Raw genomic sequence first — 13,994 nt, 5'->3', positions numbered from 1 at the left:
GAATGATACAGTAACTGCTCTCTCCGGGCCGGGCTGGTCCACACCCAGATTATTTTGGGCTTCGATCTCTGGCTCTTTTGATTTATTCTTTTATATTCTCTGCTCTAGCTATTCCTTTTCAGTTTGGATTTTAATTCCAAGATTACCTCATAATGTAACCATATTGTAAAAGATTCCAAACTATGTAGGTATACACGGAATGAAATACAAATGTATAAATTTCAAATCCCTTCTATATTTCTATATTTAGCTCTTAATATTTATATTTCTTTTCTTTTTTTTTTTAAGAGAGATTTTTCCTATAGGGCACATGCACTTGCCATAGAGCCAGAGAGACAGAAAGCGAGAAATCACCTCCCAGAGGGAGATGGCCATGCTGCAATCCCTTCTCCTCCAGTTCCTCTTGGGAGTTTGGACATGCACATACACGCGCCCAGGATGAGTTTTAAGCTGCTGCGTTCAGGGCTCGAACTGCACTCAATTACGTGGGAGTCCAGTGACGTAACCATTACATCGTCTGCTGGTCCCTTAATATTTATATTTCTAAAAAATACCATACATATAAAAGCTATATATCCAGTGGGAAAATCCCAGCTGTCAACAGGAACAAAATACACCATGACAAAACATGAAGACTATGCTCAGAATACTTACGATTGGTACTGAACATACACGTTGCCTCTCAGATGAGGTTCCAAGTTGCAGCTGACCTAAGGAGAATGAAGATTGCAATCATAAGAAACTAAGGGAAAGAAACCAGCCAAATGCACTCTGTCCAGGTGAACAGTCTCAAAAGTAAAAACCACGAAAGATTCTGAGAAATACCAGTCCACTTTCAAGTCTATTTAAGACATACCGCAGGTTCTCATGATCTGATCCCTGTTGATCCAGGTCTGTTTTTTTTCCCCCACAAATACGAAATGTTTCTCACAAAAATACCAATCAGCCCATATATATACTGCCAGATTCAATAGAAACAACTTGCATTTTTCACTGAAAATGATTCAGTAAGTAAAATGTTAAGGACCCAGCAGAAGCTTTTCCATCCTATTCTCTCTCCTCCATCACACAGGTAAGTACTAGCCAGAGGATGGGTGTAGTCTTCATATTCCAGATGCAACACGCATCCACAGATCAACAGAGGCACAAACATACATATATACACTGACATGCACACACACACATCATATGTGTGCCAAGGAATATATACATACACACACACAGCATACATGCAAATGTGTGTCTGTTATGTGCAATGGGTATACAAAGATTTATGTACACACACATCCAAAGAAACCTGTAATATAGATTGATAAGCAATGTATAGTATTGCTTTACGATTTTATTTAAATACCTTTTTTTTTCCACATTCTTTTTTTAAGATGTAATCACGTAAACTTAATGACTCATTTGAATTACTGTATCCTGGATATATCCAATTATCAAATGCATTTATCTACTCTTTTAATGATGGTTAGCCAGGTGCTTCCAACTTTTCATCTACAACAGTATTGCAGCCAGCACTCCTCTGCAGGTCTCTGTGGCTGTGAGGCTCTTTCTGGGGTGTAGAACTAGGAGTATCCCAATTTGTAGCTTATGTCTACTTTCTGTGTCACCAGTATTGACAAACTGCTCTCTGGAGTGGTTCTGTAAAGTTATACATCCTCACCTACTCTTGGTATTAATGCAATTTAAAATATTTTGTCTGCTGGGTGTGAACAAGATCCCATTTTCATATGCATTGTTCCTATTACTAGTTAGGTTGAACATTTCTTCATTTGCCTTAAAAAAATGACAAATCTAGGGACCAGCAGGTGGCATGGTGGTTAAGGTACTGGACTCCCACATGGCTGACTGCAGTTCAAGTCCCAGACCTAGAAGCTTGAAACTCATGCTGGGTGTATGTGTGTGCCCAAAATTCTAAGAGGGGAATAAAGGAGAAGGGATTACAGCATGGCCATCCCCTATGGGGAGGTGATTTCTCACTTTCTGTTTCACCAGTGACTGCATGCACCCTATAGCAAAAACTTCTCACTCAAAAAAGTTGAAATTTGCATAGAAAATAGAAAAAAAATACATCATGATTTTTCCAACAACCCAATAGAATAATGATGTGTAATCTCAATGCCTCTTTTTCACTCAGTATGTTGCATCACAAACCGTGGAATACTGTGTTCAGTACTGAAAGTATCCAATGATCACCATGTCTGAAAAAAGGGTTTAAGGCTAGCTAGAGTAGTACAGTGGTAACACAACTCTCTGTGATGTGGAAGCCATATAGGTAGGACCCTGGTTTCTGTCCTGAGGTCTTCCTGTGCATACCAGTTATGTGCATACAGACCTGTGATCCTGGCTGACTGAAGATGGACCATGGCATAAAGACCCTGTTGGAAGTGTCCCCCCTCTTTTTCTCATAGAAAAAATGAAAAAGAAATCAAGATTTATGTTCTTATATAGCTTCAGAAGAAAGAATGTGCACCTTGGGTGAAAGCTGCAAGGCAGGCACCATTGAGGCAATGCACCAACATACTCAGTGAGTGGAATCGTGTCCCAACACATACACTGCAGCTCTAAGCTTCTTCCTACAGAAGAAGGAAAGGGGCACACTTTCCACCTTATGTAGCATCTAAGTGAAGGCTTAGACAGCTATGTGCAGAGAGCCTGATACAGAGAATTCATAAGCTAGAAAAGAGTGGGAGCGTGAAGGTACTGAAGAAATGAAAGATCCCTTCCAATATAGACATTAACATTCAGGAAATATGTTAATGTGTGTTTATGATTTCATGTGATATCTCTAAGGCAAGGAGGAGGGGTAGAAAGGGAGAGAGAAAGAAGTAACATTTGCCAAGCATGTATGTGTGTGCTCGACTTTGGCCCAGACATGTACCATCAGACACAGCTCTCCACCCAGGCGAAGAGCCTGTGCCCCAGATCTCTTGTGGTACTGGGTGATGTGAACCAGTGCCCTCTGCCACATATACACCCACCTTGAACTGAATCACTTTCCCCACGTTCTTGAATTCGGGAAGCACATCATCATAGAAGTCTAGGAACTGCTGGTAGGTCTCCTCTTCGCTGTACTCCAGGCTTGCATCAGGGTCATAATCATCTCTCCGGCACTGCTCCATTCCAAATGTTGTAAACATGCTTCTAATAAGAAGGGTGGGGCTCGACGCTGGGAAATTATGTTTACGAGAACACCTGCATGTGAAAGAAAAACCAATTCACTAGGCCAATAGTTAAAAATTACAAATAAGAAGTCAGCTTTCAATTTTGAGATAAAGATTCAAGTTGCTCAGCTGTTTTGACTTAACTGTAAGATAATAAACTCCATGCAGATAGAGAGTTTTAGCACTTTAAAAAGCTATTCTTAAAAAAAAAAAAAAAAAGATGTAAAAAGGGACCAGCAGTTAGCATAATGGCTATGTCACTGGACTCCCATGTAGTCGACTGCGGTTTGAGTCCCGGACCCGGTGGCTTAAACACATGGTGGGCGCGTGTGCATGTGTGCCCAAGATCCCAAGAGGAGAAGGGATTGCGGGATGGCCATCCCCCTTGAGGGGTGATTTCTCGCTTTCTGTCTCTCTGCCCCTTCCTGTCTGTCTGGTGAGCGCATGCACCCTAAAGCAAAAACCTCTCAAAAAAAAAAAAAAAAAAACCATTCTCAAGTTTTTATCCCTTCTCCTCCATTCTCCTCTCAGGATCTTGGGCACGCATGCACACGCGCCCGGCGTGAGTTTAAGCCACTGGGTCCGGGACTCGAATCGCGGTTGACTACATGGGAGTCCAGTGACATAGCCATTACACTAACTGCTGGTCCCTATTCTAAGTTTTCTTAAACTGTTCTAAAAACTGACCAGTATACTGACTCTCATTAAAATGTCAAGTTGGGAGTCAGCAGGAGGCACAGAGATTGGGATGGCTGGGTCCCACATGGCCGACTTGGTTCAAGTATTGGATTCGGCAGCATAAAGATCATGCCAGGTGCATGTGCGTGCGTGCCCAAAATTCTGAGAGGAGATCAGAGGAGAAGAGACTGCAGTGTGGCCATTCCCCCTGGAGGGGTGATTTCTCACTTTCACCCTCTCTCTCTCCCTGGTGAGCACATGCACCCTATAGGAAAACGTTTTAAAGAACAGTCAAGTTGGGGTGGGGGGGCTAGCTTATGGTTAAGGCAGCTAGATCCCACATGACCCAATGGCTTGAAAAATACACTGGGCATATGTGTACAGATGCCCAAAATCCCAACAAGAGGGAGTCATGGAGGAGAAGGGATTGTGATGTGACCATGCCCCATGGGGGATGCTTTCTTACTTTCCTCTTTTCTCTAGCAAATGCATGCCTGACAAAATTTTAAAAAAAAATTGTCAACGGGGGCCCCAGCTGTGGTGCAGCAGTAGTCACTGTAATGCTGGAGGCCATATGGAAGATTAGGATTTAGTTCCAAGATAGACCTGTACATACTGGAGGTGGCAGTAGTGCCTGTGATCCTGGTTGGCTAGGAAAGGCTGGAGGTAGGATCATGGCGTGAGACTCTGTTGAGAGTGTTTCTCTCTCATGAAATAAATATGAAGTTTTTAAAAAAAGTGTCACATTGGGAATGATTTTCAAGACGATATGCCATTACACTGCCTTCAAATGAAGTTTAGGAAGCCTTATATATATTGAACCAAAGGGGAAAAGAAGGCTCACTGGTATGACACGTTGTGATGATAGGCACAAAGATACCACATGTGGACTCTTGGGAGGAGGGTGAGAATGAACAATACAACCCAGGCTCTATACTATCTTCAACTCCTTTAACTCACAAGCTTAAAGAATAGGTAATCTAAGAATTTCCAGTTATAGAATATTTCAATCTCATATATGGATAGCATTTTTATATTTTCCTTTTGATTCTTGCAACCCATTGAGACACTTTGGCTAGTATTTTTCCCACTTTGCCAGAAAAATACTGAAGTCTAGAGAAGCACACATACCCAAGTCAGATGGCTGGGAAGAGATGGGTCTAAGAGATTGGAGTTAACGTATACTTACTTGATGCCTGTTCATTATAGGGTATAATAAATATACTTTGATTTTTATTTAATGAAGGTGACTAACCGTTACGAAAAACAACTTTATTGGGACCAGAAGTTAGCGTAATGGCTATGTCGCTGAACTCCCATGTAGTCGACTGCAGTTCAGTCCCAGACCCGGTGGCTTAAACTCATGCTGGGCGCGTGTGTGTACGTGCCCACGATCCCAAGAGGAGAATGGAGGAGAAGGGATTGTGGCATGGCCATCCCCCCTGGGGGATGATTTCTCACTTTCTCTCTATCTCTCTCTCTGTCTTTCTGGTGAGCGCACGTGCCCTATAGTGAAAACCTCTCAAAAAAAAAAAATCTTTATTTTCATAGTTCATAATAGACCAAGTCTAAACTGATCAGTCTAAGTGATTTTTAAAAAATCCTTCATATGAGTTTACTTTCTTATTTACTTCTTTCCAAAATGAGGAAAAAAATGTGGTTCAAGATTCCAAATATGGGACCAGCAGATGGTGTAATAGTTACATTGCTGGACTCCCACATAGTTGACTACAGTTCTATTCCTGGACCTGGCAGCTTAAACTCACACCAGGCACGTGTGCATGCGTGCATAAGCTCCCAAAAGAAGGAGAAGAAGTGACTGCAGTGTGGCCATCCCCCCGGGGGGTGATTTTTCACTTTCAGTCTCTGTCTCTCTCAGTCTTTCCGGTGAGCGCATATGCCCTATAGAAAAAAAAATCGTTTTAATTAAAAAAAAAAAATTCCAAATATAGGGACCAGCAGTTAGTGTCATGGCTATGTCACTGAACTCCCACGTAGTCGACCGCGGTTCAAGTCCTGGACCTGGTGGCTTAATCTCACGCCGGGCATGTGGTACGTGCGTGCCCAAGATCCCAAGAGAATGGAGAAGAAGGGATTGTGAGGTGGCCATCCCCCCTAGGGGGTGATTTCTCGCTGTATGTCTCTCTGTCTCTCTGGCGAGCGCATGGGCCCTGTAACAAAAATCCAAATATACAAGATTTTCCTGGTTAAATTTCTAGTTAAAAGTTAGGGACTGGCCCTGTGGCCTAGTGGTTAAGGGAGCCAGCTCCCACATGACCGACCACATGGTTCCAATTCCAGCCTCAGCAACTTAAAAAACATATCAGGCACATGTGCATGCATGTGTGCCTCAAATCCTGACAGAATGGAGAAATGGAGAAGAAATATGACCATGCTCTGCTGGAAGATGCTTTTCCCCTCTCCCTCTGTCTCTCTCTAGTGAGTGCATGTACCATCTGGTAAATAAAAAATAAAAATAGGTAAGACCACAGCTAGATGGTGGTGCAGTTGTAAAGCATGAGACTCTGTGAGTGACCCACATGGGAAGGTTGCCAGTTCAGGTCCCGAGATGTTCCTAAGTAGGCCAGGCACACATGTGCTCTGGGCCAGCTAAAGCTAGGTGTGGATGGTGGGAACTGAGACCCTGCCAGGGGTGCTGTGTCTCTGACTGTCTTTCTTGCTCATGGAATAAATAAATACATTTTAAAAGTTAAAAATGAAAAATCAGTAAGAGAAAAAAATTTAGGGAAAAAAATCCATAGAAGAGAGAAAATTGAAGAACAGGGCAAGTGCTGGAAAAATACAATGGTCCTATAAAGATTAAGTATACAATCACACCACACTCACTTTCTATTTCTGCAATATACATCTAATGAGAATGCCCAGAACACACTGTGCCCCACTCAGAAATGTTCAGAGTTCATTAACGTAAAATTTTCTATTTTCCAACTGACCTTCTGGAATATTCAATTACAGACCTTGTAATTACATGTATCTTTCCAAGTATAGCTATCAACAGAACAAAGCACAAGGATTCAACCTGGCTGGCAACGTTAGCAGTAAATCAAACTTTTACAAATACAAGTGTACATAGCATTAAATAAGGGAACCACTTTAAGTTAAAATTCTGTTCATGAGCAGGATTAAATAAAAGAACCACTTTAAGTTAAAATTCTGTTCATGAGAGTATTAGATCTGAATGAACTTGGTTCTAATTCCCAGGGTGTCAAATAAGCATTTATCAGTGTTGGAAAAGAACCAAAGTCCCTGTCTAAGGAAAATCCCTACTTGGCCTGGAGATAGTCCTTAGAATCTGAGTGTATACAAAAGGCCAGTTCTATGGCTCCTCCTGAAAAGTAAGCTAAGAGAAGTGGTATTTAGCAAGGCAGGCTAAACCTGTGGTACCCAGCCTGTGTGATTTTCAGAATAAGTAGAAGAAAACAGATTTCTCAGGTGCTGCCTCAGACCATGTGATCAGACCTCAAGGGCAGGAGGCCGATATTTTCGAAGTATCTCCCTAACTAATCCTAAAGATCAGTCCTGTTTGGGAATCATTGGTTTAGGACATGCTATTTACCTATTACATTGACACTTGAATTAAGTCAGATTGCCATTAAAAAACACATAGTTAACATTACCTTAGCCTAAGGATGGCCAATAAATGGTGTGAGTATCCCAATGCCCCATCCGGTATAGCTAACTGTCTACTCCTCTGTTTCCTCTCCTTAGGGCAGTCCCACTACCCACTCTCTCGTCCTTAGAAGTTCCACATTGCATGCTAAAGTTAGGCTGAAATCACGTATTGAAGGTGGCTGTCAGAAACATCCTCATGAAAACTATACATGCAACTATAATAAATCACCTATCAAAATTGTTGTCAACGTTTCTACTCAATGCCCTTATATGAGTACAATTATGGTTGACTCAGTAACAATCTGGTGCCCGGAAAAATCTCTGTTCTAAATACTACTCATTCTTCCATTTTGGTTGAACTGTAGATTATTATTTACTTGGAATGTGCTAATATCCAGAATCTAAAATACTGTATGTTCACAATAACTCATTTTCTTCTCCTTTCCTTGCTTTCTGTTTTATTTAACTTAGTACAACAGGTCATGAGCCTTCTTTAGATCACGTTTGGAAGGAGGTAATGTATAAATAGATACTCAGGCAAATACATTTTACCTTCTATCAGTGATTATGATCAGTTAGGTTAAAAAAAAATTAGAATCCCCTCAAAGCTGTGACTCCTCCCAAAAATACCAATTCTAGAAAGGTTCTAGAATTGAACTTTGTACTAATTACAAAAAAAAAAAAAACACCACCAAAGGCATGCGTGGGTTATAAAAGTGTTTCTCTGAAGAGCTGACAAATTCTAACAGAAAAGGACAGCTGTATGATTTGGAGCAAGTCCTGGAGGCTCTCTGTGAAAGGGGAACAGAATAGTATGCTTGTCTGAATGGGTAGTGCTGGACTTCACAACTGCTCATTTCACAAAATTTTACGTTGTAACTCATCACTTGATGAAAATACCCAAATCATGCTCATTGTAGTTGTGATGGGAAAATTTCATATGCCCAAGAAAATACTAAGAAATGTTCACAAATTCAATTAACCATTGTCCATATTTCCTTGAAATGACTCAAAAGAAATGATGTCTGAGAACCTGATTGGCCACTCCCCTTTGCACAATGAAGTACCTGTCAATAGAGTTGCTGAATTCATTTAAGACTTTTCCTTTTCTCTCACTTAAGCCCAAGAGCAGGAGAATCTAGAATCAGGCTATCACAAGTCTCAAATTTCAAGGAAATGTTAAATATGCATCATACAACCTGCAAACAAATGCAGTTTGGTTCAACTATTCACAGAAATGTGAACTCATATTGAGTCTCAGTTGTCCTTGAGAGGTAATCTGCTATACATTTTTCTTTGGTGGGGGGGTGTTTTACACTGTCCAATCATTACCATTTCTTGCAGAGATTACTTGTATATTTGGGAAATGCTTATAAAGATACCAAAGGGAACTTCTTTCCCTTCGTTTTCAGTTCATCAAGAGGAGACTTTCTACTAGTTACTAGACCCTATGAATCCTCGTACAGACATTCTGAGAGTGTACAATCCCAGATATAAAATATAGAGAGATACATACTCTCCATTAGGGGCCCTCAATCTGGGTCCCATTAGAAACACCTGAGAGGGGCCAGCAGGTGGCGTGGTGGTTAAGGGAGCTGAACTCCCACATAGCCAACCACAGTTCGAGTTCTGGACCTGGCAGGTTGCTTTCTCACTACCCCCTTACCTCGTCCCTCTCTGGTCAAATTTAAATAAACAAATAAACAAATAAATAAACAAAGTTAAATAAAATAATTCTAAAAAAAAAAAGGAAAAAGAAAAAAACACCTGAGGACGTTTTGAAACTAAGATCACCCAAGTCCTCAAGATTCTCCTTTATTCAAGTTAAGGTGGGACATATGTTTTTTAAGCTTTCTAGATGATTCTAATGTGCACCCAGGGTTGAGAAACACTGATCTTAAAAGATGAATTATGGCACGAAAGCTAAAATGAAATAAAAAGAAAAGAGAAGGTCCACCTTTTCAAAGAAGGAATCCACAGCTTGGATAGTTTTATGAATAAAATAAACCCAAGAGACAACCTATAGTTTCTCGTTAAATACAAATGAATTATCCTAGTCATATCCCCTTTTAAAATAATAAGGCATTAAAATAAAAAGAATATATAGCAATAATTAGAGTTTGCCTCAGATGAATTCATTTTCCATCACAAATTATTTATCTGCTTTGAATTGTTAACTAGTAAACAGGCCAAATTATAAAAATCACCATTATCTGGCATATACAACAGGTGTTCAAATATTTACTAAATGACTGAAGTGATCAACACCAGGTTCCCCTAGGAATGTCTTGTTTCAAAAACATTGATCTGAAAGAGACATATAAGGAGAGTGCCTCAGAGATCAACAGCAACAGTGACAATAATGAAAATGCCAGCAAATACCCAGTGCTCACCATGTACCAGCCCTGTTCTGTGTATTTCCCATGCATTCAGTCATTTCAGCCTCATGGCTCACCCTCAGCCAAAAAGATGAAAAACTATTTAACCTCACTGCACAGATGAGAGAATTAAGACACACAGAGCTTAAGTAACTTTCCCAAAGTGACAGCCACTGAAGTGACTTTTTGAACCTAGATCTGTTTCTGAGTCTAAGCATGATGACTCACAATGGGAACTAAAATACTTTTCCTCTACTCATTCTGATCCTGTCTTTCATAGACAGACCTCTTACACATGCCAAATTTTAAAGGCTTATCTGGGGCACAGTGTGTGCCATTAAAAAAATAAAACCAGGCTGCTCCGATCTCTTCCAATATATTACTAACCCCACTCAAATTGTCCACTATGGGGGCCAGCAGGTGGTGTGGTAATAAAGGTGCTGGGCTCCCACATGGCTGACCATGGTTTGAGTTCTGGTCTTGGAGGCTCGAAAATCATGCCAGGCATGTGTGTGCATGTGCCCAAAATCCCAGGAGGAGAACAGAGAAGAAGGAAATTGCAGCATGGTCATCCCCCTTGAGGGATGATTTTTCACTTTTCTTCTATCTCTGTCTCTCTCTAGTCAGCATATGCCCCCTATGGCAAAAACCTTAAAAAAAAAGTTCACCATGGACTAATGTAAGCATAGGAAGAAACTGACAAGTAAGAGGACTTCCTAAAGATATGAAGGTAAAGGAAGCACCAGCAGCACACACCAGCTGGTGAACACTCCAAATAGAGCTCATGCCTCTCCCAAAAGGAGAACTCCAAAATCTCGATGTTTTAAATCACATGATAAAACAAAATTAGTTACCTATCTCCAAATCTGCAAGCTCCTGTTTTACTGTAGAATGGACAGTTGGCTCGATCTTTCTCCATTATTCTTAAATCCATGGGTGGTTCCGGGTTTTGCCATGTAGCACCATTTTCCAGCTGTTGAAAACAACCATGACATAGTGTAAAATCTGTGACAGACTAAATGTTTCAAAATGTACTCAAATTATTTTTGTCAAAAACAAAAATTGTCCCATTTAGGAATATAAACATTTAAGTTGTAACAGGCAATCAAGACTTCACGAACAAATGTCCTGAGACGTGAGGTGTAGTTGGCTCTTGGTTCTCAGTTACCTTCCATTACTAGACATCACTACTGCCACCAAGGGCCATCACCAAGGTTCCCCTCTGTTCATCCATTCTGAAAAGTCCAAAGAAATTCTTAGGGAACCAGTCTTAGAGAAGCAAGTTACTCTGAATCAAGGGAAACCATTCATCTGGAGCTAACATGTAATGTTGCTTCCATACATTTTAAGGATTCTAAATAAGAACAGTCCACAGATATGATTTGACACCATTTGTTTTTGTTCACTAAAAAATTTTGTTGTTATATAAATCAAAAAGTCACAAAAGTCATACCTAAACAGTGATCTAAATAGCCAACACAAACCCAGTGTTGGTGGAACTACTATTTCTAAAGAAATATGAATTGGTCTGAAATTTTTTATAAAAGGTTTTAGAAATACCTCATTTTCAGCCTGATCCAGCATCTTCTGTGCAGCTTCCTACAAATGGTTCAAACATAGGACTAATGAAAATCTAGAAGTCAGGAAAGTCACATCTGGTTTCTCTGGTTAAGAATCTCAGGTGTAACAATTAAAATGCACCCATGCATGCATATACCCACATGAAAGGCTTTGCTTTCTAATTTGCTTGCTAAGCACAAATCTGAAAAGTTTTCAAAGGACATATAGCTGAGAATTTCTATGCAGATAGAAAGTTTAACAGATCACATTACAAAATATGTACAAGTCTTAAGTTTCAGTAACAGTAATATTTAGTAGATTTGAGCATGCATATGCCTTTCAGTTTTTAAGAAGAGATATTAGTGAATGTAAGACAGTGCTGCCCTTCCTGCTCCTGCAGCCACTACGGTACCCGTGTAAAAGCTTATGGTGAGGAGGGAGGGAGGCAAAAACAAAACAAAAGGAGGTTCTCAAGTTCACCCTTGGCTGCATCCCCCAGGCACTAGATGGAATCATGAAATGCTGCCAATTTTGAGCAATATTTGATTCATTCTCTCTAAGAGAGAACCAGAGTGAAGAGAAAAGCTGAGAATCTCGGGGAGGAATTGTGATCATTGAAAGAAGCCAGAGCAAGATCACTGTAACCTCTGAGGTGACTTTTTACAAAAGGTATTGGAAGTATCTCACCAAAATATATTCAAAGAGCCATCATCTACATGACTGGTTGTGTGTAGTGGCTAGTGGCAATGAGAAGTACAAGTTAATCACTCTCAGATTGACTGGGATAAAGAAAAGGAGGAAACAGGGGGGTAAGACTCATTTATCTAGAATATTTGTATGAGTTCCTAAAACTTGGGTTCCAATATGGTGGTTTATTCGTGTATCTCTGCAATGTAAGCTAAACAGAAAAGTGGAAATCTGAAGGGCTTCACTTGGGCACCACTCACTTATTTGTAATTAAAACTTTTTTCCCTTCAAATCTAGCAATATTACAGAAAAGATACGTCCTGATAAACCAGTCAAAAAAAAAAAAAATCTGTAGTATCTTTGAAATAAATACACTATTAAGGAATAGCAACAAACTAGACCAAATTAATCTTTTAAGAAGAATCCTGGGAGCTGGATAGTGGCACAGTAGTAATCATGGCATTCTGTGAGATTGACCCATATCACAAGGTTCTTGTCTGTGTCCAGAGACCTCCCATGCATGCTCATTTTCTGGGGCTGGTTGAAGCTGGGGGGTAAATCATGGCAGTTAAGACTCTCTTTGGAGTGCTGTCTCTCTCTTTCACACATGAAAGAAATAAACTTAAAAAGAAAAAGAATGCTGGAAGATGGAGATGAAATAATACATATGCCCTAGTTTTGTTTTGTTCTGTTTTGTTTTGAAATGAGCAACTATAGTGTTAACTAAAATACCCAAGTTGGAAAGAACATAGATTTTAATAAAGATAACAAAAAATATTTCCTGATTCCTCGATATCTGAGTTCTGATTTATTTAAATCAATTAATTCTTGCTGACATTTCAAAAGCAGTTAATTCTCTTCTGAACTAAATGAATGTGGAAACTACATAAAATATTATTCTTTAAAGAAGTCAACCTATACACAGCCAAGACTCAGAAAAACACCATTTGCTATAGAGTGGTATATAAAGCAAGGGCCAGCTACCTGTTTTGAAAATAAAGTTTTCCTAGAATACAGTACTCATTCATTTACATATTATCTATGGCTATTTTCAGGATACACAAGCAGAGCTAGATATTTGCCTCTAAGACTATAAATGATTTAAAATATCATGAAAGATATTTTCTATAAAGTAGTCAAGGAGGGGTAAGAGAAGCAGACCTCCTAGCCTAGAGTATTTACTTCCTAGCCCTTTACAGAAAAAGGTTGCCAATCCCTGGTAAAGCATAAATTGAGAAAAGGTGAAGAAAACCTTAATGTAAGGACTCCGCCACCACACGGACATAAAAAAGAGCATCATAAGGAAACTCTAGTGTAATCTAGACTAAAAATATGTCTCTTTCCAAACAAACAAATGAAGCAACAACAAAAAAGAAACAGACTAGCATGCCTACAGCTGGTTCTTCAAACCCATCACACAGCACATGTACACACTAAGAGGATACTCAGTAAGTTTATCTTCCTATGACAGGAATCACCTCTCTTTCTCTCTTCTCCTGCTGTTTCTGCTCCTCTTCTTCTCTCTCTTTTCTCTGCTGTTCTTCCCATTCTTCTTTTAATTTTCTCTAAAAGAAAAAAAAGGGGTAGGAAATGTTTTTTCACATTTACTCTTTATCTTTTTAAAATAATTATTTATTTTATTTATCATTATTATTACTTTTTAACTTGTTATAAGGCATATGTGCTCACCAGAGAGAGACAGAGAGAAAAAGAAAGGGAAAGTGCAAAAGCAAGCCACCAGATCCAGGACTCAAACAATGGTTGGCCATGCATGAGTCCAGTACCTTAACCACCATGCCAACTGCTGGCCCCTCACATTCACTCTTTAAAAACACTTAACATATGGGGCAAATAAATAAAAAAAAACTTTTAAAACACTAGAAAATAG

At 39.7% G+C, this 13,994-nt stretch overlaps 1 protein-coding gene across 1 annotated transcript in view; it reads right to left on the bottom strand.

Annotated features, from left to right (window-relative positions):
- The window catches only part of ZRSR2 (zinc finger CCCH-type, RNA binding motif and serine/arginine rich 2), a 32,837-nt gene that overhangs the window by 3,716 nt on the left and 15,127 nt on the right, over positions 1-13,994 (bottom strand). The window contains 5 exon segments of the mRNA XM_006157949.3: positions 655-710; positions 2,988-3,201; positions 10,714-10,832; positions 11,420-11,458; positions 13,585-13,671. Of these exon segments, the coding sequence (XP_006158011.1) occupies positions 655-710; positions 2,988-3,201; positions 10,714-10,832; positions 11,420-11,458; positions 13,585-13,671 (515 nt within the window).

The sequence above is a fragment of the Tupaia chinensis genome, unplaced genomic scaffold (assembly GCF_000334495.1).
Source record: "Tupaia chinensis unplaced genomic scaffold, TupChi_1.0 Scaffold000567_1, whole genome shotgun sequence".
Classification (NCBI taxonomy): Eukaryota; Metazoa; Chordata; class Mammalia; order Scandentia; family Tupaiidae; genus Tupaia; species Tupaia belangeri.
Note: the sequence above shows the minus strand (reverse complement) of the source record. Positions and strands in the feature narration are given on the sequence as shown.